Raw genomic sequence first — 24,125 nt, forward strand, 5'->3', positions numbered from 1 at the left:
AAAATTCTAGTCATAAATCATTTGTTATGAGTTATCTGGTGAGTGAACCATATAGCCTATGTAATTTCCCATTAAAACAGGCAGATTAACTGCACAGAGATGATGTAAATATAAAATAACATTCAACTGCAGGAAGACAAAAGAGGTTGCTTTAAGAGAACCAATCACGTAATGCACACTCAAGAACAGACCTCAAAGAACCTTTTCCTCATTCAACTTTTACAATCAAAGAGGGTAAAATAATAGTAATTCTGGTGACTTTGGTTTTGAAGTCCAGTCAGCAAAGATCACACAAAGCAACAATCTCTTAATGTGGATGAAAGTTAGCCGGCTAAATCTGGTACAGTGCATTAAATGGAAACATTTACGTTAAATATTGTATATGGTCCCTTTCCAAATAAATAAATTAAACTAAAACTAAACTGAGACTGTAGCCAGAGCCGGAGCCGGAGCTTGTGAAGTGAAAGATCCATAGAGGTCCACAACAGTTTCTAGATGTTATTTTAAAATGGAAAAGGGCCCAGATTCCCGTATGGAGGTTATAAATACATACATTTACATCCCACATAACTAAAGATTTATATTCCATCCTAAAAAAAGCAAAACACATCAAATAAAGCAATTACAATTAACTGAACAACATAAAATGTATCATAAAACACCCTAATGATGATAAAAAATAATGTGAAATGTAACTATTTCAAGTAAAAAATGTGTCATGCAGAGGTTTTTGGAACATCCTTGTACAATTTTTTCATTTGTTATAAGGTGCTTAGTTTTTACTTGCAATATTTTGCTTTAAAGGAGTAAATGTATCATGTATAATATAGATTTTACATTATTTTACAGTATAACTGTGCTATTTATATAAAATTATAGGCTTCTTTTTAACATATACAGTAAAGTAACTTAGTTAACATGATTACTATAGCATTTGAACTCAAGTTCTTTTTCAGTCGAAAATAACTTTAACATTTAAATATGGAAATTATTCAAAATCTGCTACATAAGCCAAACGTCAATATGCAGATTATTGCAAAGTGAACTAATACAACAAAACCCCATTGTTATTCAAATAGGCTACTATAAAACAATAACAAATCCCGTATTATTATAAATTAAACTAAAACTAAACTGAGACTGTAGCCAGAGCCGGAGCCGGAGCTTGTGAAGTGAAAGATCCATAGAGGTCCACAACAGTTTCTAGATGTTATTTTAAAATGGAAAAGGGCCCAGATTCCCGTATGGAGGTTATAAATACATACATTTACATCCCACATAACTAAAGATTTATATTCCATCCTAAAAAAGCAAAACACATCAAATAAAGCAATTAAAATTAACTGAACAACATAAAATGTATCATAAAACACCCTAATGATGATAAAAAATAATGTGAAATGTAACTATTTCAAGTAAAAAATGTGTCATGCAGAGGTTTTTGGAACATCCTTGTACAATTTTTTCATTTGTTATAAGGTGCTTAGTTTTTACTTGCAATATTTTGCTTTAAAGGAGTAAATGTATCATGTATAATATAGATTTTACATTATTTTACAGTAGTGCTTAACTGTAAATCACTTTATGGTAATATTTTAAAAGACAACGCAAATATACTGTAAATGTTAAGAATTAAGTAATCAGTTATCTTATACCAAGAATTTATATTATACAGGTGCATCTCAATAAATTAGAACGTCGTGGAAAAATTCATTTCAGTAATTCAACTCAAATTGTGAAACTCGTGTATTAAATAAATTCAGTGCACACAGACTGAAGTAGTTTAAGTTTTTGGTTCTTTTAATTGTGATGATTTTGGCTTATTAGATATGACATTTTATTTTATATTGACTACTAAAATATATTAGTGAATTTAATTGCCTTTTGAGTTGATCTTTTCGTTTTCAGTAATGTACTCTGGAAAATGGTTAGTAATTTTAATAGGAAAATAATGTGAAAGAGTGCTACAGTAATACTTGCTTAACTGTAAATCACTTTATGGTAATATTTTAAAAGACAACGCAAATATACTGTAAATGTTAAGAATTAAGTAATCAGTTATCTTATACCAAGAATTTATAATATACAGGTGCATCTCAATAAATTAGAATGTCGTGGAAAAATTCATTTCAGTAATTCAACTCAAATTGTGAAACTCGTGTATTAAATAAATTCAGTGCACACAGACTGAAGACAATTTGAGTTGAATTACTGAAATAAATGAACTTTTCCACGACATTCTAATTTATTGAGATGCACCTGTATTCATTTACATTTTATTATATAAGTAAAAAGCATGTATCATCTTTTACATTATGAATTCTTAGTGCTAACACATTTATATTTTTTTCTAAAAAAGTCCAAAATCCGATATACCAGTAACATTAAAAATTGATTTGTGAAAAAAAACAAAACAGTTTGATTACCCTGGTCTTCCAAAAAACAACATCGAGCCAAATATGAATCAATACATAAGGCAAATATGTCATTTATTTGATATGACAGCTTACAAAGTACAGAAACAGTTGCACTGCTTACAGTTCACACATGATAATACAGTGATAAAAGCAACCAAGAAATTTCTCCAGTAAGTTTAAAAAAAAAAAAGAAAAAGAAAAAAAATTGCATGTCTTAGAAGAACATTTTGGAGGAAAATCCTACAAACACTTCAGTATCATGCTACGTGCACTTCTGAAAAGCCAAACCAAACCTCCTACAAGAGGCAAAACCAATTATATATACACATTTTCTACCCAAACAGGAAGACATTTCATCTACAGGGAGATGCAGCAGGTATGTTACAATCACAAATGTCATGATTATTTCTGCTCCGTTATACAATGCACATGTAAAGAGAAACAAGCACTCACACAAAGCATTGGAATGTCTGTCAGTCTAAAAGACACATACGTACACACATGTATATATTGCAAGTTTTCAAGCTCCTGCTCGGTTCATTCAAATTCAGGAACACACAAATACACCTGCGATAAATGCATAGGATTACTAAAGAAACATAAAAAAAAAGGTCAATAAACCAATATCAGATTTGATAGCAATTAGGTACACAATCTCTGCTGTCCCAATTGTTTAGTTTTCTTCATTCAAACTCTTTACAATTCACCATGATTTTATCTTTGGTCAGTGAGCACATGTACCAATAGTTTATAGAAAACTTAAAATCCACAGCTCATCTTCATTTCAAAAGTAGCTCTGAGAGAGAGAGAGAGAAAAAAAAGCCCTAGTTTACAAAGGGATTGCAAAAAGTGAAGCATGCCACTCTTAGCAATAAATACATCTTAATATTTTCCTTATCGACCTTCAAAGATACATTTGAGCTCAGATATCATATATCGGAGTGCTGTTGTGCCAAAAATTTGTGTCCTTGTGGTCTAGGGTGGTTAAACAACACCGCTCCATCATCAAAAAACATTCTTATGGTTTGAGAATAACATGCTTTACAGATTGATCCCAGGGTAAATGTGAGAAAAGAGCAGCAGCTTAGCTCGACAACAGCATAGTCCCAAGCAATGAGGAACAATTAAACAATACAGAACGTTGTTTGGATGAAGCGCTGACAGGGATCCAAAGATGCCCCCTCGACCTCTTTAATTTACAGTCAACAGTCGTCCATTACACCTGGAGCCTGTACCATGATGGTGGCTGAACAAATGCGGGGTTACAGGATTAGTTTTGAGTTGACAAAACCAAACCAGTCCAATCCGGCTTTGTTGGTACCATGAAGCTCATCATCAACTTTGTCAACTCAGGCTTGATCCTGAGTTAGAGCACGTGCACATGAAAGAGTGACATCAGTAATGAACAGCCAATCAGATGCCTTGAAACTGTGATGCACTTCTTGAGAAAATCAGTGCGACTCACTACTAAAGATTAAAATATTGAACAATAAGAAGAATTTAAACATTTACAAGATGAAACGATCTATCCATGAAAGAGGACAACTTAAAGAAAACATCTTGCCTTATAAGTGCAAGTAAAAGTTGTAAGGTTAGTTCATAGAGTTGATCATATTTATAGGTATATATATATATAAAAAAAATTGAGAAAATCAGTGCGACTCACTACTAAAGATTAAAATATTGAACAATAAGAAGAATTTAAACATTTACAAGATGAAACGATCTATCCATGAAAGAGGACAACTTAAAGAAAACATCTTGCCTTATAAGTGCAAGTAAAAGTTGTAAGGTTAGTTCATAGAGTTGATCATATTTATATATATATATATATATAAAAAAAAAAAACTTAAATCCAAGTTCATATGCAATCATGTTTAAAGCTATTGTTTCTAAAACATTTATATTGCATATTATCTATGTTTATATTAATTTAAAATAAAAGCTTAATTATTACTATTAAACTAAGCTAGCTTGTGTAATGGATTAAAGGTATAATTATATAAATCATAAAATAATTTTAAAAAATCATCGCTAAATTCAGACAATTTTATCTTTAAAAATGTTTTACTATGTATCGTCCTTTAATTTGGAGTAAGAGAAACTGGGGGAGTGGCTTTATCATGCAAGACATGAGTCACTTTGCTTGGAGCTGATTGGTCAAATTTCGCTTTGAGATCTCTAAACCAGAACATAACCTGCTGCAGAGCAGGTTAGCTGTGGAGTGTAAGTTACTAAGGCAATGAATGCCGCTAAAAGCCAAGCGACTTTCATGGTACCTAAAACCCAGGATTGGTGCAAACTAAACTGAAACTTACCTGGCTAGCCAGCTAATCTGGCTTCATGGTACAGGCCCCTGATGTCTTCTCTTTCCTCTTCTTACCTCCTATTCCAGTTTGTGAAGCAACGAGTTCACCTACTGCATTTAGTCCTCAGCCTGTTGATATATATATAAAGCAGTCAGGATGAAAACATTAACATGAAAACACCCAGTATGAGTGATATAAGTAGAAGCAGATTCTAAACCACCATTTCAGATGGTTTGTTTGACAAAAAAGCAAAAAAGTATGTACTGTTTCAAGACAAAAAAGTACATTGGATTTTCTAAGGGTTTCATTACCGCTCTGATCTGAAAGCCGACTGCAGTTTGCTCATAAAAGCATTTTTAGCAATACAATTTTCCTGGATGTTTCCTCCTGTTAAACAGGCTAAATGTAGAAGAGTGATCAAATTAAAGGAAATACAAGAATCTTGTTATTGAGCCATTAGTTTGTGTTGATTTCCAGGGTGCATGTGGACAATGGAAATCTGAATGAAGGAATTGGCAAGAAATCACATCCACTCATTAGTTGCTAATGAGGAGTTAATTGCATAATAAACTGGTATGATGTAATGGCAATAAGCAGGAGCAGGTGGAGAAGGACAGAGATCCCAAATGATTGAGTGACAGGGTTGAGCCTTTGGCAATGGAGTGGCTGTGACATCAAACATTCATGAAACACAAAACACTTAGGAGTGGTTCCTCAATTCAAAAGGGAAAGGGAGACAATCAGAAGTAATGAGCAGCACAACATTTATTCGCCATTCCAGCACTGTGCCAAATCTCAACAGTATAAACTACAAATTCATCACTTGTATAAGTAAAAATCCTACAGACACAGAGTAGTTTGTACAAACTAAGGTGCAGTCACATCAGTGATATTTCGGCAAAATTTCACAGAAACTAAAGGTCCACTGTCTATTGTCAATAGTGGAGAGATGTATGAAGCAACACTCACACTAAAGCCATTTTCTTAATCAAACCAAGCCGCTTTGCTTTGATCAACATGGCAAATTTGCATGACCAACTTAAACCCATTGTGAAATCTGTGCGGGCAAATACTTCGCTTTCACACTAAATTCTAGATTGCGTGGATTCCTACTGAAATTATTGGATTTGCCTGTGAACATTGCTGAACGGTGAATGTGACCGCAAATTAAAAGGGCAATAAAAAGGAGAGATGATTCAAATTTCAGACTTTAGAAAAAACAAACTGATGAGGATAAAAGCCACCACATTTAATTTTTCTTTCATAATTTTGGGCTGGTTTTGTTTTTCCTCTTTGCTCTGCAAATGAGTGTAATCCTGGGTTCTTTTAAACAATGAATTTCCATGACATTTCCAGTTTTTCACTATTACTGGATAAGGAATCTTAAAAATCATTTTAATGAGATTACTGTGGCATATTTAAGTCTATGTCAGATAGCAAGTAACACATAAAATAAGATTTGAATGCGGTTTGAATGCCTTCTGGGCCACCATACACCCATCCAAACATCCAAACCAGTCACATATCAAATCTTTTATTTAAAATTAGTAAAAAGACTCCAGTAAAAAGTCTATCTTATGAAATAATTTTAAACAGCATAACTAGAAGATTATTCACAAATTTACATGGTTTTAAAGATTTTATTCATTTTCTAGACCAGTTAAGCATCATTCTAAAAAATGTCCTGATATTTCCAGGTTTTCTAAAACAGCAGGAACCCTGATCATCTCAGAGGACTTATTTTTAAGTCTATATGAATAAACAATGGATTTAAAAGTACTCTCATTTGCACTCTGGTGAACTTGATACATTCATTCTGTGTGGCTTGATAAACATTCATACATGATAAACATTAAAATGACATGAAATTTAATAAGATGCTATACAGTCTCTGGAACCACATTAGGTTTACCCGGTGTAATTCATCTCTGCAAGCTGCTTTCCCCTCAATGATAATGATCCTAAACGGCGATCAAATGGGATTCTGTTGGGATGATGTTATAGATCATTCCTGTTTGCGGTCCACACACTCTCACATATATATGCTTTTGCAAAAATTGAATAAAAATCAAAACAACACTTATTTGCTCAAGCAGTTTGTTACATGCATGAAAGGGGAAAAAGCCATAACCCAAATCCAAACATGTCATCCAGGGAAAGGTGTGAAATCAAAGAGGTGCATGAATGACAAAAAGGGGATCCGGGAGCACAATAAACGCGGGATTTTAGTCATGCTGGAGGAGGTGTACAAGGTTCACAGTGGAGAATGACAGCAAGTGTGAAGCTGCAGACAGAAGCAGTCAGTCCCAGAGGAGGGGGAGGACTGTCATAGCCTGAAGAGCTGCATTCTCATTTGTCAAAGACGATAGAAACAAGCTCAACAGCAGATGCCATCTCATGCCATGAGACAGATGGACACGGGAACGTAAAGGAGACATGAGTGTAGTGAACAGGGAGGGAGAGACAGAGAGACCAGAAAGACTGAAGTGTGCGAAGAAAAGGGGAGGACGTCGGTTAGTTAGAAGCCAGCTGAAGTAAGGGATTTCTTTCGAAATTCCACCGTCTCAAAGCTGGTAATAAGAACAGCACCTGAGGAGGGTTGATCTGAAGAATCCACTGCTGTTTCCTCCCCAACCTTAGTTTCAGGCTGACTCTGATCCAGCTCTATAGTGGGGGCGTCGCTGTCCTCTGAATCAGAGAATAAACAGGATATATAGGAGTACAATTAATGATTCATTTGGAGGAAATCATAAAAAGTTAATGAATTGTTTTGACTTACTGCTCTGGTTGATGCTGTCTGTGGTGGGTGGCACTACAGGATCTCCTGTATCATGGCTGCTCGAGGTGGTTGTGTCAGCAGATTCAGCTGGTACCGGCTCCTTTTGTGTTTCACAGGAAGCTGACTCCACCACTGAATGTGAAAAGACACTTAGGTTTCACTACTAAGATAACAAAGTCACTCTGACAAACAGTGAAAAAAGTTTTCAAGTTTTTCATCTAATATTTATATTTTATTTAATTTCTGCTTCATTTCAATTAATTTTTTAAAAATAGTTATAGTTTTTAGATTTGCTATGTGTGTATATATTAGGGATGCACGATATATCGGCCACCATATCGGTATCGGCCCATATCGGCTCATTTTTTCTGTTATCGGTATCGGCCTGATAAGAAAATTTGGCCGATATCTTAAAGCCGATAAATAATGCATTATTTCCTTCAGAGACACTTCAGATGCGCGCTGTTCGCTTGCAGCCTTTTGTGCAATTGTACATTGTAATATTGTGTTTATTTGATGTATATCTGATTTATCTCATATAGAATGCGTTTGGTTAAGTTAAAAGAGCGCTTCAGTTTACCGGTGATCATCTTTAGCTCAGCACACGCTAAAATAGTTATAGTTTTTAGATTTGCTATGTGTGTATATATATAGTGTGTTACTATGCAGTCGCTAAAACTTTAAAGTATGCTTAATTTTTTGTTTGCCACAATGTCTTATGCATTACTTAATTATCATTTTGTCATCAGTAGGTGCACATGCATGGAACTGGCTCCACTAGAGGGCAACGCTAACAGATGGGTTGTTGCTTGCAAAAACCAATAGAAGAAAGTATCAGAAAACGGAAATTAAAAAAATGGAAGATGAGGGTATTGACAACAGTAACATATGCGAGAAGGTCAAAAAGTACCCACGTTTGTACAACTCCACTTTGAAACAGTATAAGGAAAACAACTCAGCGCTGTCCTCTTCAGGTCAGGAGGACTATTACAGTCGTAGTGCATATACATCATCCATCTGAACAAGTTACTGCCAGTGGAGTCTAGGTTAAAAAGCTAGAACACTTGACCGTGTGTGAGACATAATGGCAGATGGAAAAACGAAGCATACCCCAGATCTTAGCAAACACTGCAAAAAAGAGAAACTGTGATGTACTAAATAAAGACCATAATTATTCCACCTGTAGATGCACTTTCTTTTCTTTCTGGTTCTTCTGGCTGGCTGGGGGTGGTATCCGTGTTATGTTCAGCTGGACTGCTTTCAGGTTGAGCTGGACTGCTTTCAGTGCTGCTGGGCCTCAGAGGGCTCTCGCCCAGACTGCTCTTAGGAGAAAGCATCTCCATTTCTTCACCCCAGTCTGACACAGGCTGGTGACCGTCCAGTGGGGAGAAAGGGCTGTGCGGTTTGGGTCCCTCCGGTGTACTGAGTGTCTCCTGTGGGGAAGGGATGTGGACTTTGGGTCTTGGGGTACGTTGCTCTTTTGGGCTGGGAGTAGAGGTTGCAGAAGCGGTAGGGGTCTTTTCTGTTGGTTTAGCATCTTTTGAGTCTTCCTCGTGATCTGCTTTTTCATCCTCTTCCACATCTTCCTGTTCACCATCGCTGGCATCCTCCCACTCATCATCATCTTCTTCAGCGAGGCCTCCTTCATCAGACTTCTGCACAGCAGGAGAAGGTCAGGAACAATTGAAACCCAGACTAATTAAAAGCAACCTTCACTCATATGGCTCTTCAAAAGAACTCTTAGTACCATGATACTCAGTGTTTTCAGGCCTCTTACCTTGTCTGACAATGGAGCCTTGAGGGTGTCATCCTTGCTCTTGTTTTCCTTCTCTTTGACCTTCTCTTCATCCTTCTCCTTCTCTTGCTCCTCCTTTCTTCCTTTCTCCTCTTCATTTTCCCCTTCCCACCGATTATCATGCATGCTTTAGGAAGGAAGGATGTTGGTCAATGAATATTAATTCATGAAATGCTCCCTAGAATGAACATTTCTCTACCTATAATGCCAAACAGCAATAACAGGCATCAAATCATAAACCCTGTTTCCACCTGGTATTAAGATGTGTTTTTGTGATCTGATCACAAGTGGTGACGCTAAATACAGGTAGAAATTGGATCTAAAACCTTTTTTTATTTTTTTTTATTGGATCCTGGAAACCACATATGGAGGTAGCTAAAAACATGTGATGTTGTAGTGGAAATGGTGATCCTTCTCACAATGTGAGAACACACCAAAACAAGCGATTTAAATGTTGCTGCTTTGTACCAAACACACATATGTAGTCCTTCATACTTTGCATTAGCTTCCTTTCCTGCTAACCCAAGTAACATAGGTTGATCTCCTTCAGATGCATTTGAAACAAATGTTAATACCAGGTGGAAACTGTAATGTGTCTTGTCTGACTACTTGTGATCAGATTACAGAAATGGCATCTTACTACTAGGTGGAAACTGGGCCAACATTTAGAGAACATAACTAAAGCCTAGTGGCTCCTAGAAAAAGGGACAAACTCTTTAATGGGGCAATCAAAAATGGTACATATAAGGGTCACTTGGTGTCCTGCACGAGACAATTAAGTTTCCAAGCATGGACTTTATAGGGCAGGGCTGATATGTCTAATTCCACCTGTTTTATTAAGACATCAACACAGGAAAGAAAACCGGTCTAGTTAAGTCATATCATAAAATCGCTAGAACACTGATGTCTAATCCTGCTCCTGGAGGGCCAACGTTTTGCAGAGTTTGGCTCCAACTGGCCCAAACACACTTGAAATTTCTTGTAATCCATGAAGATTAAGATTAGCTGGTTCAGATGCGTTTAATTAGGATAGTGGCCCTTCAGGAGCAGGACTGGACTCCTCTGCTCAATGCTGGTGTGGTCCTGAAAGATGGATCATTCTCCACAATGCAAAGGACTATTGCATACCTGTAGCTTTTGCTTTGACCGTGACCCTTCCCTCGTCCACGGCCTCCTTGTCTGGGCTTGCCCTGTCCCATGAAGTCCCCAAAGGTTGGTGCCTTGGGCGGCCTCTTGCTATCATCTGCATAAGAGAGATTACAGCAATATTTATCCTTGAAGGGTGACGTGGGGTTGAGCAAGACCTTGGAAAACAATTCTGCATCTGAAATCTGTGGTGGAGAGAGATGACCCTGGGCTCACAGTAATAGATGGCACCCTGTCATTCTGATGGATTGCCCCTCTATGCATCACTTTTCAGGATGAGAGGAGGGGAATGGATGAGAAAAACATGCAAATGTGCCCTTGATTTGACAGCACTGTGATGAGATTTGACTTGAATGTTGTGAGGTAGACACTGACACTGTAAGGCACTCAAAGTCAAGACATCAGCAAATGAGCATGTATTAAAAGCAGCAAGAATTTCTTCAATGCAAAAGATGTACTTTGGTTTGTTATGAGCGACAGCTTTTGAATATCAATATTCAGGAGAAAAATGTAATGTAAAAATTACGTTAGGGAAAGAGTGATGTTAGATAGAGGATTGTGCCTTAGCAGCGGAATGTTGTTTGAGTATAAGCCAATTGGTAGTATGCTACAATCCTGAACATAACAGAACACATCTTTGATTAGGACATTTAGTTTTGCTGGATTGAACTGAGAAGTACCCAAAAGAAAGCACCAAAGTTAAAAAATAATTAATATAACATTTTATTTTAGGTGCTGTGCTGATGTCCTCATTTAAAACATCCCAGAGGATGCAGGGCCTCATTTTTACTGCAAATATTGAAAACGTAAGACCAATTCTGTAACGAAACTATACACCCACCCATATATATATACAAACCCAATTCCAAAAAAGTTGGGACACTGTACAAATTGTGAGTAAAAAAGGAATGGAATAATTTACAAATCTCATAAACTTATATTTTATTCACAATAGAATATAGATAACATATCAAATGTTGAAAGTGAGACATTTTGAAATGTCATGCCAAATATTGGCTCATTTTGGATTTCATGAGAGCTACACATTCCAAAAAAGTTGGGACAGGTAGCAATAAGAGGCCGGAAAAGGTAAATGTACATATAAGGAACAGCTGGAGGACCAATTTGCAACTTATTAGGTCAATTGGCAACATGATTGGGTATAAAAAGAGCCTCTCAGAGTGGCAGTGTCTCTCAGAAGTCAAGATGGGCAGAGGATCACCAATTCCCCCAATGCTGCGGCGAACAATAGTGGAGCAATATCAGAAAGGAGTTTCTCAAGAGAAAAATTGCAAAAAGTTTGAAGTTATCATCATCTACAGTACATAATATCATCCAAAGATTCAGAGAATCTGGAACAATCTCTGTGCGTAAGGGTCAAGGCCGGAAAACCATACTGGATGCCCGTGATCTTCGGGCCCTTAGACGGCACTGCATCACATACAGGAACGCTACTGTAATGGAAATCACAACATGGGCTCAGCAATACTTCCAGAAAACATTGTCGGTGAACACAATCCACCGGCAGTAATTAAAGCAAAAGGAGCCCCTACCAAGTATTGAGTACATGTACAGTAAATGAACATACTTTCCAGAAGGCCAACAATTCACTAAAAATGGTTTTTTGTTGGTCTTATGAAGTATTCTAATTTGTTGAGATAGTGAATTGGTGGGTTTTTGTTAAATGTGAGCCAAAATCATCACAATTAAAAGAACCAAAGACTTAAACTACTTCAGTCTGTGTGCATTGAATTTATTTAATAAAGTGGTAGTTGTTTTTACCCAGGTAAGTTTGTGAGTTTTCGGGCTCAAGAAGGTGGGTTGGTTTTGAGCAGGTTTAGTCGCCATGGTAACTTGCGCTACATGACTACCTTCCTTGCTTTGGAGCAGGTTTTATTCTGGGTTAGAGATTGCAAAACCAAACTAGACCAATCAGCTTTGAGCAAAGTGACATATCCAATGCAATAAAGCCACTCCCCCTGTATGTGAATTGCGCAGACTCTCGCGAGGAGTGAATCAAACCGATGCTCTCCAAGCTCCGGGTGACTGGCTGTTTGCTGCACGTGTCACACTTTCAGGTGCACACATTCCAGTGTTAATCACAAACTCTGGATCAAACTTTGAGTTGACAAAGAATTAGGGATGCACCGATATGAAAATTTTGGCTGATACCGATAACCGATTATTCTTTATTTGGGCTCAAGAAGGTGGGTTGGTTTTGAGCAGGTTTAGTCGCCATGGTAACTTGCGCTACATGACTACCTTGCTTTGGAGCAGGTTTTATTCTGGGTTAGAGATTGCAAAACCAAACTAGACCAATCAGCTTTGAGCAAAGTGACATATCCAATGCAATAAAGCCACTCCCCCTGTATGTGAATTGCGCAGACTCTCGTGAGGAGTGAATCAAACCGATGCTCTCCAAGCTCCGGGTGACTGGCTGTTTGCTGCACGTGTCACACTTTCAGGTGCACACATTCCAGAGTTAATCACAAACTCTGGATCAAACTTTGAGTTGACAAAGAATGTTTATATCGAGCGTTGTGAGCCCACTGAACCTGATCTAAACCAGACTGGATTTGTTTGGTATTGTTAACTCAAAACCTGTTCAGCTAGCTTCATATAGCAGGCCACAGGAACATTTTTTTCTGTTGCTAGTGTTGCATTTACTGTGAGTTTTTAAGGAGTAAAAGATCACTCAAGTCTAGAATGCAAGGAGTTGCCGGGTGCATGTTTTCTGGTCAGCAAAATGACTGGGAAGCAAGTTTGAAATAATGGATGGGCAACTGGCAGAAAGCAATGATGAGGAAATGTTATCTCAGCTATCCAGCAAACTGCATTTTAGATAATAGATAATCCAATCAGATACACACACTCCCACTGTAACTTATTATTAGAAACTATCAGCGCAGGAACGGCTGTTGGCTTGCACTCAGACTAGGGTCAATGTGAACTGTGAAGGAGGGTAAAGAGACACTCGCCACACCCACCCTACCCCCCACCCACACAGTCCCATGCCTTAAGCTGACCTGAAGGTCCACTGCCTTGCTGTACTTGGGCATTGCGCACCCTAGCTGCTGAGAAACCACAGCACAAAACATCACCAAAGAGCCACAAAGACAGTTTCACAAAGTGTAATAAATGTAATATAAAATGTAATAAATGTGTATAAACGTGCACCTGTAACTACTCTATGCTTTTGCTGGAGTATTAGTCTATTGGCTGGCTGTATGAAGTAATAGGCACTCTAAAAATATGGGGTGACATTCATGGTTTGTGTAGAACAGGTGTTAGGTGGCCACTGTGATGGGTGTGGAAGTATTTGTGTGTGATTTACCTCTCCTGTTGCTTTGTTCTTGTGTGCCCTCTCCAGCCACAGCTGAGTCCTCCTTGAACCTGTGAAAACGCCACAGGGTCACTGGTCGTCTCATTCTCACCATGTCAGCATGAATTACTCCTATACACTGAGTATTTATCTGTCTCTCTTTTTAACACAGAAATAAAATTGTTAGAGCTAATATTATAGGCATAATCTCACAATAAAAATTCTCACAAAATCACTGATGCCATTCATGACATTCTTCTGCTCAACACAAAAGGAAAAATGTTAAACAAAGTACTGGCCTCTCTTTGCCATATAGTGAATGTGTAGTATTTATGTCTACTTTTCTGTTCTACAGAAGAAAGTAAGTCATATGGGTTTTGGACCAAATGAGGGTGAGTAAAATGTGACTGTAAAATAGTACTGGGTGGTATGACCAAAAATTTCTATCAGGGGTATTTTTCAAAATTATACCGGTTTCACGGTACATGACGGTATTTTTTTTTTCATGCATGGCCGGGTGTTAACCATATTTTCTACTGGTTGAGAGAGGAAAAACTGCAGGATATTGACTTAGAATGCCCTATTTTAAACTCTAAAAATATGGGGTGACATTCATGGTTTGTGTAGAACAGGTGTTAGGTGGCCACTGTGATGGGTGTGGAAGTATTTGTGTGTGATTTACCTCTCCTGTTGCTTTGTTCTTGTGTGCCCTCTCCAGCCACAGCTGAGTCCTCCTTGAACCTGTGAAAACGCCACAGGGTCACTGGTCGTCTCATTCTCACCATGTCAGCATGAATTACTCCTATACACTGAGTATTTATCTGTCTCTCTTTTTAACACAGAAATAAAATTGTTAGAGCTAATATTATAGGCATAATCTCACAATAAAAATTCTCACAAAATCACTGATGCCATTCATGACATTCTTCTGCTCAACACAAAAGGAAAAATGTTAAACAAAGTACTGGCCTCTCTTTGCCATATAGTGAATGTGTAGTATTTATGTCTACTTTTCTGTTCTACAGAAGAAAGTAAGTCATATGGGTTTTGGACCAAATGAGGGTGAGTAAAATGTGACTGTAAAATAGTACTGGGCGGTATGACCAAAAATTTCTATCAGGGGTATTTTTCAAAATTATACCGGTTTCACGGTACATGACGGTATTTTTTTTTTTCATGCATGGCCGAGTGTTAACCATATTTTCTACTGATTGAGAGAGGAAATACTGCAGCATATTGACTTAGAATGCCCTATTTTACGGTCATGATGAGTGAATAGTGTCAAAAAAATACCACACTAAATAGTGACCAAACACGACCCCTTTTAATACGTTAACCAGGAGTCACTCATTTATAATCGCACTCATCTACACTAAAGAGTGGCTATGAAGTTGGCTATTGTGACGAGTGGGGGCGGGGCAGAGAGGCATGGGAACGCCTCTCGCTCTGTTCCCACGGCTCTCGGCCCATCCCCCACTCGTCACAGCTATATTACTTTTTTGTCTCATGCAGCGCACTGCCTGCGTCTGAGTAACAAACTAAAAAAAAAAACAACAAACAAAAAAGTGCATGTGATATTAACAGACGAACTACGCTCATATTTATAATTCCAAACAACCAGCGAGCGACAGGTGCTAGGAAATGCTGTTTTGTACTCATTTATTGACGAGTCGGCTGCGGTGCGGCCAACTGAATGCACTGCTTCTTTGCTGCTCACTGCACAGAACAGACGGCGAGAGAGGTGACACTTCTCCAGGAAAGTCAGACCTTGCGTTCGCGGGACAGCACTGGCGAAATCTTCCAACTGAACCATAGCGAAGGTTTATCCAAAAAAGTCTCTAGATTTGACAGTATGAATATTCTATGGAAAAATGCCGCTGAAAGGGTCTGAAAGTTGTTAAAGCTAGTGCTAAAGTCACACTTGTGTGTGTGTGTGAGTCGTGGGACCTGATGGCAGGGCGTGGTGGATATTTGTGGTGGTCAGTGTGGATATTGTGGATGAGTTCTTCTGTGTCATCACGTTCTATTAGTTCTACAGCTTCAGTTTCGGAACTTTCACGCTTAGTAACACATACAGCTGTTCCCTCGCCACAGTGCAACAGTGAAAAGGGACCCCTTTCAAACAGTGTGGCGTTCCGAATGTTGTTTTTAACGACATGCGACATTAACGACATGAATTTTTAAAATTCATATCATAACAAAAATAAACACCGGTATTCGGTATGAACCGGTATACCGCCCAGCACTACCATAGCTCTATGGCATATTCATAGTTACAATAGTGAACATTTATGTTTTTGATACTCACATTGTATCTGTTTTCTGGACATCCCACTCTCGTCTCCACTGGCCAGTGGCGTTACGGTGACGAGCCAGTCGTTCTTCGTCAATCTGCTCTCGCTCCTTTTTCCAGCGGAGATACTCGGCTCTTTCTCGGCCAGTCATGGACAGAGTCATATCCACTGAGCCTTTACCACTTGGCCTACGATTCTGTTATGAGATTAAAAAGAGAGAAAGAAAGTGTGAAAGTATGAATAATATGCTGGTCTCTACCATTACACTACCAATGAAAGGTGTGGGGTTGGTATGATTTTAACAGTAAAATCAGTCAAATTGTGAAATATTACTACAATTTAAAATTCCCAATGTCTAATTTAACAATTTAAAATGTAATTTATTCCTATGCTGGTAAAGCTGCATTTCAGCAGCCATTACTCCAGTCTTCATAGTCAAATGATTCTTCAGAAATCATTTTAATGTGCTGATTTGGTGCTTAAAAACATTTCTTACCATTATCAATGTTGAACACAGTTCTGCTTTTTGTGGAAACTTTGAAACATTTTTTAGGATTATTTGAAAAAAGTAAAATATCAGGAATCATTTGAAATATGAAACCAAACAAGTCCATCTGCTTAGTACCGTCCATTCTTTCTCAACCTCTGCACCAGTCTTCACACTGTCAAAGTCAACACCACCCCAATTGCGCACATGTCGCCGGCTTCCCTCCTTGCGGTCAGTTTCTGGTATCGGCCCACTACGCCGTGGGTCATCAAGGAAGTTTCTGATGGGGTTCTTCTCTCCATCAGCCTGCAAAAAAATAAATGTTAAGTGTGTATATGCGCATGTATCACATTGGAAATGGAATGATACAATAAAAAGAGAAAGTTGGGTTGACCAAAACATACCCTTTGACCTCTCTCATAGTCAGCAATCTTTTCCATCTCTTCATTCATCTTCTCTATGTTCTGTCTTCTTTTTTCCTCCCACTCCTGAGAAATTGGATATCAATTATGATGCTAGTGTTTAAAAACTAAATCTGTGTTGCTGTTTCGAAGAAGAATGATCGAAAACATTACAAAAATATTAAGAATACTTCCTTCCATTGCTTGCGAAATTCCTACTAAAATGTAAAAGACTGGATGACCAATAATTTTCTCCTATTAAATTCGGATAAGACCGAGATATTACTTATTGGACCAAAAAACAGTACACAGAATCTTGTAGATTACAATTTGCAACTAGACAGATGTACTGTTACTTCCTCTACAGTCAAAAATTTGGGTGTTATATTAAACAGCAACTTGTCTTTTGAAAATCATATTTCCCATGTTACAAAAACAGCATTCTTCCATATTAGAAACATTGCCAAGTTACGAAACATGTTACCCGTTTCTGATGCAGAAAAGCTAGTTTATGCATTCATGACCTCGTAATGCAGTGCTAGGTGGTTGCCCTTCATCTTCAATAAACAAGCTACAGGTAGTCCAAAATGCAGCTACTAGGGTCCTTACCAGGTCAAGAAAATATGATCATATTATCCCAATTCTACATTCTCTGCACTGGCTACCTATTATGTTCTGTATCAGTTACAAAATATTACTACTTACATTTAAGGTCCTAAATGGGTTAGCTCCTGTGTACCTAACTAGTCTTCTATCATGCTACAATCCATCATGCTCCCTAAGGTCGCAAAACTCTGGTCTATTGGTAGTACCTAGGATAGCAAAGTCCACTAAAGGAGGTAAGAGCTTTTTCACATTTGGCTCCCAAACTCTGGAATAGCCTTCCTGATAAAGTTCAGGGTTCAGACACACTCTCTCTGTTTAAATCTATATTAAAGACACATCTCTTTAGCCAATCATTCACAATGTATCTCATAACCTTGTACTTCAGTTATATCTGATCAAATGCACATTTTCATTCTTTTACTTGGGTGGAGCACATCATTTTTTGATTAGTTGGAACAGCAGCTACGCTATTTTTTTCTCTATTACCTTTTCTGTTTCTGCCACGGGATTGGCATCCCGTTGTAACTAGGAATTACACAAGTAAAAACTTTTACCGGACATTTCTGCCATATGGACATCAACTTGAGATAGTCACCACTGATAAGCTATCACTAAATATAATGCAGAAACTTAAATGATCTGTAATGCTGCTTTGCAATGATTTGCATGGTGAAAAGCGCTATACAAACAAACTTGAATTTAATTTAATGTTTTGTCTTACAATGATACAACAGGCTTGAAGAAGCACTGCTGTGTACAAATAATTCATTTTGCAGACAACTGCAACGTGGGACTTGTGTTTTCCTTTCTGTACATTTTGTGTCATACACACTAGGGCTGCACGATAAATCGAAATGGAATTGAGATTGCGATTCGACAGAAGCTGCGATTGTCATGCGTATCTTTCAGTGAAGCACGGTTCTGTGATCAGCAGTAAATCTCCATCCGAAGACCAGAGGGCGCTCTCGTGCTGAAACTCCAAATACGCCTCGCAAGAGTGGCTATGAAGTTGTTTTGGCTATTGTGACGAGTGGGGGCGGGGCAGAGAGGCATGGGAACGCCTCTCGCTCTGTTCCCACGGCTCTCGGCCCATCCCCCACTCGTCACAGCTATATTACTTATTACTGCCTGCGTCTGAGTAACAAACTAAAAAAAAAAACAACAAACAAAAAAGTGCATGTGATATTAACAGACGAACTACGCTCATATTTATAATTCCAAACAACCAGCGAGCGACAGGTGCTAGGAAATGCTGTTTTGTACTCATTTATTGACGAGTCGGCTGCGGTGCGGCCAACTGAATGCACTGCTTCTTTGCTGCTCACTGCACAGAACAGACGGCGAGAGAGGTGACACTTCTCCAGGAAAGTCAGACCTTGCGTTCGCGGGACAGCACTGGCGAAATCTTCCAACTGAACCATAGCGAAGGTTTATCCAAAAAAGTCTCTAGATTTGACAGTATGAATATTCTATGGAAAAATGCCGCTGAAAGGGTCTGAAAGTTGTTAAAGCTAGTGCTAAAGTCACACTTGTGTGTGTGTGTGTGAGTCGCGGGACCTGATGGCAGGGGGCGGTGGATATTTGTGGTGGTCAGTGTGGATATTGTGGATGAGTTCTTCTGTGTCATCACGTTCTATTAGGTCAACAGCTTCAGTTTCGGAACTTTCACGCTTAAGTCGTGGGACCTGATGGCAGGGCGTGGTGGATATTTGTGGTGGTCAGTGTGGATATTGTGGATGAGTTCTTCTGTGTCATCACGTTCTATTAGTTCTACAGCTTCAGTTTCGGAACTTTCACGCTTAGTAACACATACAGCTGTTCCCTCGCCACAGTGCAACAGTGAAAAGGGACCCCTTTCAAACAGTGTGGCGTTCCGAATGTTGTTTTTAACGACATGCGACATTAACGACATGAATTTTTAAAATTCATATCATAACAAAAATAAACACCGGTATTCGGTATGAACCGGTATACCGCCCAGCACTACCATAGCTCTATGGCATATTCATAGTTACAATAGTGAACATTTATGTTTTTGATACTCACATTGTATCTGTTTTCTGGACATCCCACTCTCGTCTCCACTGGCCAGTGGCGTTACGGTGACGAGCCAGTCGTTCTTCGTCAATCTGCTCTCGCTCCTTTTTCCAGCGGAGATACTCGGCTCTTTCTCGGCCAGTCATGGACAGAGTCATATCCACTGAGCCTTTACCGCTTGGCCTACGATTCTGTTATGGGATTAAAAAGAGAGAAAGTAAGTCTGAAAGTATAAATAATATTCTGGTCTATACCATTACACAACCATGGGGTTGGTAAGGTTTTATCAGCCAAATTGTGAAATATTACTATTTAAAATATCCTATTTTAATATAATTTAAAATGTTATTTATTTTCATGATGGAAAAGCTGTATTTTTAGCAGCCATTACTCCAGTCTTCAGTGTCAAATGATCCTTCAGAAATCATTTTAATTGTACTGATGTACATTGTACTGATTTGGTGCTTAAAAACATTTCTTACAATAATCATTGAAAACAGTTCGGTTTTTGTGGAAACTTGGACAATTTTTTTTTTCAGGATTATTTGAAAAAAAATTAAATATCAGGAATTATTTGAAATAGATTTTTTTTTGTAACATCTATAAATGTCTTTCATGACACATTTGAACAATTTAATTCCAGTAGAGTACTTGTAGTTTAAACGAACACAAACAAATCAATGTGCTTAGTACCGTCCATTCTTTCTCAACCTCGGCACCAGTCTTCACACTGTCAAAGTCAACTCCACCCCAGTTGCGCACGTGACGCCGGCTTCCCTCCTTGCGGTCAGTTTCTAGAATCGGCCCACTACGCCGTGGGTCATCAAGGAAGTTTCTGATGGGGTTCTTCTCTCCATCAGTCTGCAAAAGATACATGTTAAGTGTGAATGTGCACATGTACCAGATTGACACTAGAATGATACATTAAAAAGAGAAAGTTGGGTTGACCAAAACATACTTTTTGACCTCTCTCATATTCAGCAATCTTTTCCATCTCTTCATTCATCTTCTCTATGTTCTGTCTTCTTTTTTCCTCCCACTCCTGAGAAATTGGATATCAACTCCGATTAAAATGGCTTGTAGATTATGATGCTAGTGTGTAAAACTGTATGTCCTAATTTCTGTATATTTTATTGTGTCCTACTCGCCTACAAATGACTTTGTAAATAAATGAATGTACCACAACAATGTTCTACAATATCTCAATAACAAAATGATTAGAAAAGCTCACTGATGACCATCAATAGTGACCTTTGATTTCCTGTCCGAGCCTGATCCTCCTTGCGTTCCTCCTCCACCTCTTCCTCCTCTCCGCCCTCCTCTGGAGGAGCGTTCAGTATGAGCTGGTCCCTCTCCACCTTCACCATCCTGAGGTTGCCTCTCCGACCATGGTTCACCTTTGTTTGAACGAGGCTCTCTTCTTCCGCCGCGGTGGCCACCTCTGCTCAGCCGGCCCGATCCGGTTCTGTGGGGGGGACTCTCACCATGAGGCAGACCAGACTCTTCTTCTTCTGGGCCCTGGTCACCACGATGACTAGCTGGTTTCCTGTCATTCGCCACACGCTTCTCCTAGAAAGGCAGTATGAAGATTTAGAGGTTTTTAGTACACGAGTAAAAAAAGCTCATCATGACATTTTTTTTCAGTCAAGTTCATAAGACCAGCGTAGTTTTAGTATTATTTATATTTCAATCTTTTAAATTACCATACGCTTTTATATTTTCAGTTTTATTTTAGTTTAAGTATTATGCATTTTATGTGCTTGTCATTTATATTAGTTTTTTTTTATTAATATTTAGCTTCAATTATTTTTATTTCAGTTTTGGCAATAATTTTAGTACTTCAAATTAAACTTATTTTATTTAAATTTGTTCCCAAAGCAACATTTCTAATTTTCTTTAAAATTTTAAGTAAACATTTTCATCATTTTATTTTATTCCAGCTTAATGTTAATTAACAAAAAAACTATTTAATCATTTTAGTTAACAATAATAACACTGCATTAAATATAGACCATGCCCAATAACTGGAAATCACATTCTATACAGAGCAACAATTTGCATATCCATCTGTCAAGTTCAACAAGTATATTTGAATAAAATTCTCACTTTGCAGTTATTGAATGGCATGACCTTCACAGACCACAATAGGAGGGTCTATCACAGCTGCGCAGACCATCTGTGATCCACCGAAACTCTACAGGTATTGATTAAAATACTCTACAGCTTGTCTCAGCCTTCCTCAGGAGGGAAATTAAAATCCTCAGAGCTGTGACAAATGGGAGGGCCAATTAACTTCTACATGCTCTTGTTCTCTATTGGAGCTGATGCAAATCATTAGCGGTCTGAGGTTATTCAGAATCAAACTTGAATGAAAAAACATAGTACAATTATTAATACGGAATACTTACATATACTGCTTCCATTTAATATTTTATTTTTAAAAAGCCAAAAATATCTGATGAACTACAGGCTTTAGGGCTGTGAAGATATAGATCATAGTTCTTTTAAGGGGTGTGCAATATGTATACTCTAAGATAACGTTACTGAACAACTCCTTGCCTTCACCTACTGGCGGTTTTAGTTCCAGTCATTCATATTTCAATATTCAAAATCTCACAGCATTATTTATGCAACTGCAATTGCAGTGTAGATGCATATATGCCACCTCTGAGTTGCATTAAACAGTCATTTTTTGCAGAACCAATTATGATAATACCATATAATATACTTTTATGGTAAATTGCTATTCTATGAAAATATTCTGACATCTGTCTTTACCGCAGCTGATTTGGACAAGTCAACGGTCACTGAGAAGTTCTCCTTTTCCGTCTTTCTCCGTTCAGACTCAGGCTCATGAGGGCGGGGTTTCCGAGGTGTTGTCACAGCGATGCCCTCCTGTTCAGCCTTTTTCTTATCTTCCTGTATTTCCTGGTGACACAAGAGAAGACAAGCAAGCTGAATTAATTAATAAAAACTGACCAAGACAAAAGCCTTGAATCTGAGCATCTCAAATGTACAATGAATAACACTTAAAGTCAACATAAAGAATTATTAGCAGTACATCAAATAAACAAATTGGCAGAGTGGCAGCAGTTAAATTCACCTGATATCTCTTGACCAAAGCCTCATTCTTCTTCCGCAGAGCTTCGATCCTTTTGTCCAGCTCTGCATCTTTCTCCTCCTTCGTCTTTAGATCCACCACAGCAGACTGACAAAGAGAGAAAAACACTGATTATATTACAGTTTTAACACATTTGGTCTACATGTTAAACAAATTTAGACCAGATCTGACCTCTTGGTCTGGGAACAATTTGTCTAGGAATGATTAACACATTAACAATAAAATTAACACAATTCCCCATACAAGGTATCTGATATATACAACATTTTTATATATCATCAGGACCCTCCAGTTTTTTAATCTTGACATGAATCATAACAGAATGATGATAGCGAGCCTCACCATGGCTGGAAGCCTGTCCTAATGCAAAAGGTGGAGTGCTGAAGAAATCCCTGAACTTAAACGAGAGGAGACAAGAATGCAACAAGAGCAAAAACTTTTTTTTCCCTCAATGAAATTGCATGCATTATCACACAACCATAACTATTCATATTACATAATAGGAGAGGTTGGCATCATCATAAACCCTCTTATGAATACAGACTACATAAAGCCCTGCATAAGCGTATTAGTGAGAACATAACACTATGAACAAGGTAGCCGGACGTTTGAATACATTGCCAGAGCGTGTTTACCATAAGTTATGTCTCTGAAACAATTGTGAGGACTATCACTATGTATCAATATCATCAGAGAAGCCGCCAAGAGGCTATGTGGTCAATTCAAGAGGCGAGCTAACGTAGCTTTTTGATTCGTTTAGTGAACCAAAAAGGCAGTTTAAAAGATATACAGACATTTTCCCGCCTATATAAATGAATGATTCAAAGATTTAAAACTTCACACTGTTTTACCTCTAGCAAGTGCGGCGCCCCTAAAAGTGACTTGTAAGGTGCAGTCGACCGTTGACAATCCTTCCGTTGACAACAGCTTCCACTTCCAGAACGGATGTGAGCGTCAGACGGAATTTCAAAATAAAAGTCATTTAGTTTGAGATTTGACCAATTTCATATGCCACACACAGCTTGGAAGGTCAAAGAGAAAAGACAAGGGTATAATTAATTAAATCACTCTTTACACTCACATAGACTTACTAATAAAAGTCTCATAATCATTCTAACACTGTCAAATCAGATTATGGTGCATTGTATCTTTTAGGCTTAAAGCATCATCTGCTGGACACCTCTTGACATGTAAGAATTCGTAAATCTATCTGATCCATCTGCCTGTCTACTCTAGAATGGATCCACTAAAATTACTGCACATCTCACTCAGTTCCACTGGATAGACAGCTCACAAAAAGCTCTGGCTGGATGTCTTTCTTGATTTTCAAGATTCACTACTATAGGATACTGTCTTTGAGACAACTAAGCACAAGACTCCTTCAAAATATGCTGTAACTTAAAATAAAACA

General features: G+C 38.1%; 1 protein-coding gene across 1 annotated transcript; it reads right to left on the minus strand.

Annotated features, from left to right (window-relative positions):
- Positions 1–2,495: 2,495 nt before the first annotated feature.
- On the minus strand, positions 2,496–24,125 carry LOC107562957 (coiled-coil domain-containing protein 9-like). The gene is made up of 16 exons (XM_016247718.1): positions 23,566–24,125; positions 23,057–23,111; positions 22,697–22,801; positions 22,372–22,521; positions 20,845–21,162; positions 20,552–20,635; positions 16,688–16,855; positions 16,077–16,258; positions 14,451–14,509; positions 10,429–10,543; positions 9,283–9,427; positions 8,686–9,160; positions 7,506–7,637; positions 5,038–7,414; positions 4,736–4,854; positions 2,496–3,663 (listed from the first exon to the last, which is right to left on the minus strand). The coding sequence occupies exons 2-14, from the start codon at positions 23,057–23,059 to the stop codon at positions 7,245–7,247; spliced, it is 2,106 nt and encodes a 701-aa protein (XP_016103204.1). The 5' UTR covers positions 23,060–23,111; positions 23,566–24,125; the 3' UTR covers positions 2,496–3,663; positions 4,736–4,854; positions 5,038–7,244.

This window comes from Sinocyclocheilus grahami, unplaced genomic scaffold (genome assembly GCF_001515645.1).
Source record: "Sinocyclocheilus grahami isolate Dianchi unplaced genomic scaffold, SAMN03320097.WGS_v1.1 scaffold851.1, whole genome shotgun sequence".
Classification (NCBI taxonomy): domain Eukaryota; kingdom Metazoa; phylum Chordata; class Actinopteri; order Cypriniformes; family Cyprinidae; genus Sinocyclocheilus; species Sinocyclocheilus grahami.

Bases quoted from the DNA above. Each gene is read 5' to 3' on its own strand.
- LOC107562957 (XM_016247718.1), bottom strand. The intron at 21,163-22,371 runs GTAAAGACAGAT...CTGCCTTTCTAG, and splicing joins ACTTGTCCAAATCAGCTGCG to GAGAAGCGTGTGGCGAATGA. The intron at 14,510-16,076 runs GTGAGTATCAAA...GCGTTTTCACAG, and splicing joins GTCCAGAAAACAGATACAAT to GTTCAAGGAGGACTCAGCTG.